Source organism: Salvelinus sp. IW2-2015, linkage group LG28 (assembly GCF_002910315.2).
Source record: "Salvelinus sp. IW2-2015 linkage group LG28, ASM291031v2, whole genome shotgun sequence".
In the NCBI taxonomy this organism is placed as follows: domain Eukaryota; kingdom Metazoa; phylum Chordata; class Actinopteri; order Salmoniformes; family Salmonidae; genus Salvelinus; species Salvelinus sp. IW2-2015.
This window is the reverse complement of record NC_036868.1, coordinates 1,122,221-1,127,360: the sequence shown is the minus strand read 5'-3', so window position 1 is coordinate 1,127,360 and position 5,140 is coordinate 1,122,221. Positions and strand designations below refer to the sequence as shown.

The window sequence follows — 5,140 nt, the reverse complement described above, 5'->3', positions numbered from 1 at the left end:
CTGCTTGCACATTGAGAGCATCTTGACTGGCCTGCAAATTTTTACCACTTGGTTTATGGCAACTGCCTCGGCATCGCAACCCACCCAACGGCGTACAAGAGGGTAGGAGGATAGTGTGTACGACCGAGTACATCACTGGGGCCGAGCTCCCTGCCGTCCTGGACCTCTATACCAGGTGGTGTCAGAGGAAGGCCCTAAAAAATGGTCAAATACTCCAGCCACTCAAGTCATAGACTGTTCTCTCTGCTACAGCACAGCAAGCAGTAACGATGGAACCAACAGGAACCTGAACAGCTTCTACCAAGCCATAAGACTGCTAAATAGTTAGTGCAAAAAGGGGTCAATGCAAGGGGTCAATGCAGATAGTTAAATAGTTAACCAAACAGCTACGCAGACTAACTCTTTTGACTCATCACATACAGTACGCTGCTGCTACTGTTTATTATCTATCCTGTTGCCTAGTAACTTTGTCCCTACATACATGTACATATCTACCTCAATCACCTCGTACCCCTGCACATGAACTCGGTACTGGTACCCCGTGTATATAGCCATGTTATCGTTCGTTATTCATTGTGTATTTATTCCTCTACATTGTTGAGAAGGGCCCGTCAGTAAGCATTTCACTGTTAGTCTATACCTGTTGTTTACCAAGCATGTGATTTTTTTTTGATTTGATCAATGTACACAAAAGCACACACAAAGAATGCTGTGTGTTTCTGTGTATGTGCCTGTGTGTGTGTGGGGTTCTGTGTGTATGGGCCTGTGTGTGTGGGGGGGGTTCTGTGTGTGTATGTGTGTGCGCGCGCGAGTATAAGTGCATGTGCATCTAGCAGAGGGAAATCTACTTTAGCAGTTGGAAGAGGTGTGTGCATGTTTGCATGCGCGTGTGTGACCACATTCAGGTGCGGTTTTCAAACCCTGCATGCCATGCATCTCCACACAGGTAGAATCCAGGCAGGAGTGACGTAAAGGAGAAAGGAGTCTGTGTGAGAGGGGTGGACGTAAAGGAGGAAGATGTCTGTGTGAGAGGGGTGGACGTAAAGGAGYAAGGAGTCTGTGTTAGAGGGGTGGACGGCGAGTAGGGGGAAAAAAGTAATAAGCGTAAGACATATTTACATTTTGGCCTTCCTCCCTCACCTCAAGTGTACCGCGCTTGGCTGGGTTGAGCACCAGAAAACGCTTGAGGAGGTTTTCACAGTCAGTGGACATGTAGAAAGGGATACGGTATTTACCCCTTAAAACACGCTCTCTCAGCTCCTATAGGGGGAGATAGAGAGGAGAGGTTAAAGGTAGGGTCAGGGGTTAAGGGTCAGGGGTTAGGGTCAGTTGCTGGACATGCAGAAGGGAATAAGGTATCCCCCCCAATTAATCAGCTAACCCAAAACACACTCTCACACCCTCAGATGCAGGAAAGACTGTGCAATGAGGTATTGAATGTMTCACTGTCTGTCACCTTGATTWCTACAATTTGTCTCTCGACCTGTGTGCACCTACGTTGTAAACTTTCATTCATAGGCTATGTTGTAGCAACCTCATGARGYGTARAGYGAAKKTTWGAGTARCATGTAGTAACCTAAACRTATTGAWGTTACATTGAASTGGGTTAATGGAATATGAATTACAGTCATCCAATATCCCAGGGATCATCAACTAAGATTCAGCAGCYGGACCATTTTTTCTTGAGCGGATGGTCGGGGAGCCAGATCATCATTACAAATAATTTGTAGACTGCAAATTGACCGCAAAGAGCCCAAACAGATATGTTTGACTAAAACACAATCGTTCCAAACAGTTGGGGAAGCCCTGCAATATACAGTTGGGGAGCCCTGCAATATACAGTTTGGGGAGCCCTGCATTAATTGGGAGCCCTGCAAATATACAGTTGGGGAAGCCACTGCAATTATCGGGAAAGCCCTGCAAATATAGTTGGGGAGCCTGCAATATACATGACCTGATATACAGTTGGGAGCCCTGCAATATACAGTTGGGGAGCCCTGCAATATAACAGTTGGAAGCCCTGCAATATACAGTTGGGAGCCCTGCAATATACGTTGGGAGCCCTGCAATATACAGTTGGGAGCCCTGAATATACAGTTTGGGGACGCCTGCAATATACAGTTTGGGGAGCCCTGCAATATACAGTTGGGGAGCCCTGCAATATACAGTTGGGGAGCCCTGCAATATACAGTTGGGAGCCCTGCAATACAGTTGGGAGAGCCTCAATAACAGTTGGGAGCCCTGCAATATACAGTTGGGAGCCCTGCAATATACGTTGGGGAGCCCTGCAATATACAGTTGGGAGCCCTGCAATATAACAGTTGGGGGCCCTGCAATATACAGTTGGGGAGCTCTGCAATATACAGGTTGGGGAGCTCTGCAATATACAGTTGGGGAGCCCTGCAATATACAGTTGGGAGCCCCTGCAAATATACAGTTGGGGAGCCCTGCAATATACAGTTGGGGAGCCCTGCAATATACAGTTGGGGAGCCCTGCAATATTACAGTTGGGGAGCCCTGCAATATACAGTTGGGGAGCCCTGCAATATACAGTTGGGGCACTGCAATATACAGTTGGGGAGCCCTGCAATATACAGTTGGGGAGCCTGCAATATACAGTTGGGAAGCCTGCAATATATATTGGGGAGCCCTGCAATATACAGTTGGGGAGCCCTGCAATATACAGTTGGAAGCCCTGCAATATACAGTTGGGAGCCCTGCAATATACAGTTGGGAAGCCTGCAATATACAGTTGGGGGGAAGCCCTGCAATATACAGTTGGGAGCCCTGCAATATACAGTTGGGGAGCCCTGCAATATACAGTTGGGGAGCCCTGCAATATACAGTTGGGAGCCCTGCAATAATACAGTTGGGGAGCCTGCAATATACCAGTTGGGGAGCCCTGCATATGACAGTTGGGGAGCCCTGCAATATACAGTTGGGGAGCCCTGCAATATACAGTTTGGGGAGCCCTGCAATATACAGTTGGGGAGCCTGCAATATACAGTTGGGGAGCCCTGCAATATACAGTTGGGGAGCCCTGCAATATACAGTTGGGGAGCCCTGCAATATACAGTTGGGGGAGCCCTGCAATATACAGTTGGGGAGCCCTGCAATATACAGTTGGGGAGCCCTGCAATATACAGTTGGGGAGCCCTGCAATATACAGTTGGGCAGCCCTGCAATATACAGTTGGGAAGCCCTGCAATATACGTGGGGAGCCTCAATTACAGTTGGAGCCTGCAATATACAGTTGGGAGCCCTGCAATATACAGTTGGGGACTGCAATATACAGTTGGGGAGCCCCAATTACGTGGGACCTGCAATATCAGTTGGGAAGCCCTGCAATATACAGTTGGGAAGCCCGCAATATACAGTTGGGAGCCCTGCATATACAGTTGGGGAGCCCTGCAATATGCTGCAACAGAAGTAAAGGAATGGATCAACTGACAGCATCCAATCAAAATAGATATCCCTCTAGTGTGTGGGGGCTGTGCTTTGGCAAAGTGGGTGGGGTTATATTCCTTCCTGTTTGGCCTGTCCGGGGGTATCATCGGATGGGGCCACAGTGTCTCCTGCCCCCTCTGTCTCAGCCTCCCAGTATTTATGCTGCATAGTTTATGTGTCGGGGGGCTAGGGTCGTTGGTTATATTTGGAGTCTTCTCCTGTCTTATCCGGTGTCCTGTGTGAATTTAAGTATGCTCTCTCTAATTCTTCTCCTTCTCTCTTTCTTTCTCTCTCTCGGAGGACCTGAGCCCTAGGACCGATGCGTCAGGACTACCGGGCATGATGACTCCTTGCTGTCCCCAGTCCACCTGGCCTTGCTGCTGTTCCAGTTTCAACTGTTCTGCCTGCGGCTATGGAACTCTGACCTGTCCACCGGACGTTGCTACCTGTCCAGACCTGCTGTTTTCAACTCTCTAGAGACCGCAGGAGCGGTAGAGATACTCTTAATGATCGGCTATGAAAAGCCAACTGACATTTACTCCTGAATTATTTTGACCATGCTGGTCATTTATGAACATTTGAACATCTTGGCCATGTTCTGTTATAATCTCCACCCGGCACAGCCAGAAGAGGACTGGCACCCCTCATAGCCTGGTTCCTCTCTAGGTTTCTTCCTAGGTTTTGGCCTTTCTACGGGAGTTTTTCCTAGTCGCCGTGCTTCTACACCTGCATTGCTTGCTGTTTGGGGTTTAGGCTGGGTTTCTGTACAGCATTCGCGATATTGCTGATGTACGAAGGGCTATATAAAATAAACTTATTGATTGTTTGAAAACGTGTCTTCGGCATTAACCCATAAGGCCAGCTCATAAAAACATGTGTCTTCCCTAATCTTGAATGGCACAAACCGCCACTGACAATTCTCTACCTTTCTCCCAAAGTGTGTAAGCATCCCTCTTCCCCATGCATAGCATGTAGCATGCCCTCTTCCCCGTGTAACAGTAAGCCATGCCTCTTCCCGTGCAGTAAGCATGCCCTCTTCCGGCAGTAAGCATGCCCTTCCCCGTCAGTAAGCATGCCCTCTTCCCCGTGCAGTAAGCATGCCTCTTCCCCGTGCAGTAAGCCTTGCCCTCCTTCCCGTGCAGTAAGCATGCCCTTTCCCCGTATGCCAGTAAGCATGCCCTCTTCCCATGCAGTAAGCATGCCCTCTTCCCCTCATGCAGTAGGCATGGAAGCAGCGGCTAGATGGAGTTAGTCCCATTCTTACAACACTGCTTTCCTTTTAAAGCAATTGCAATTTATGACAGAAGGGTAGAAAGAATTGGGACATGGTGGAGGCCAGGGTTAAAAGTTAAATACACTCACACATAACACACACCTTGAGGTTCTGACCGTCGAAGGGCAGCGACCCGACACCAGCGTGTACAGGATGACCCCCAGGCTCCAGACGTCCACCTCTGGTCCGTCGTACTTCTTCCCCTGGAACAGCTCTGGGCGGCGTAGGGAGGAGAGCCGCAGAACGTGTCCAGCTTACTGCCCATGACAAACTCATTACTGAAGCCAAAGTCGGACATCTTGATGTTCATGTCGGCGTCCAGGAGTAAGTTCTCAGCCTGGTTGGGGGGGGGGGTGAGTAGGGGTGGAAGTGGGTGTGTTTGTGTGGCATGTATTCAGTGATGTGAAACATTGTTGGTCA

General features: G+C 49.0%; 1 protein-coding gene across 1 annotated transcript in view; it reads right to left on the bottom strand.

Moving 5' to 3' along the window:
* Positions 1-5,140, bottom strand: part of LOC111954054 (MAP/microtubule affinity-regulating kinase 3) — a 144,009-nt gene that overhangs the window by 43,468 nt on the left and 95,401 nt on the right. The window contains 4 exon segments of the mRNA XM_070435733.1: positions 1,141-1,260; positions 4,823-4,857; positions 4,860-4,940; positions 4,943-5,057. Coding sequence (XP_070291834.1) covers positions 1,141-1,260; positions 4,823-4,857; positions 4,860-4,940; positions 4,943-5,057 — 351 coding nt within the window.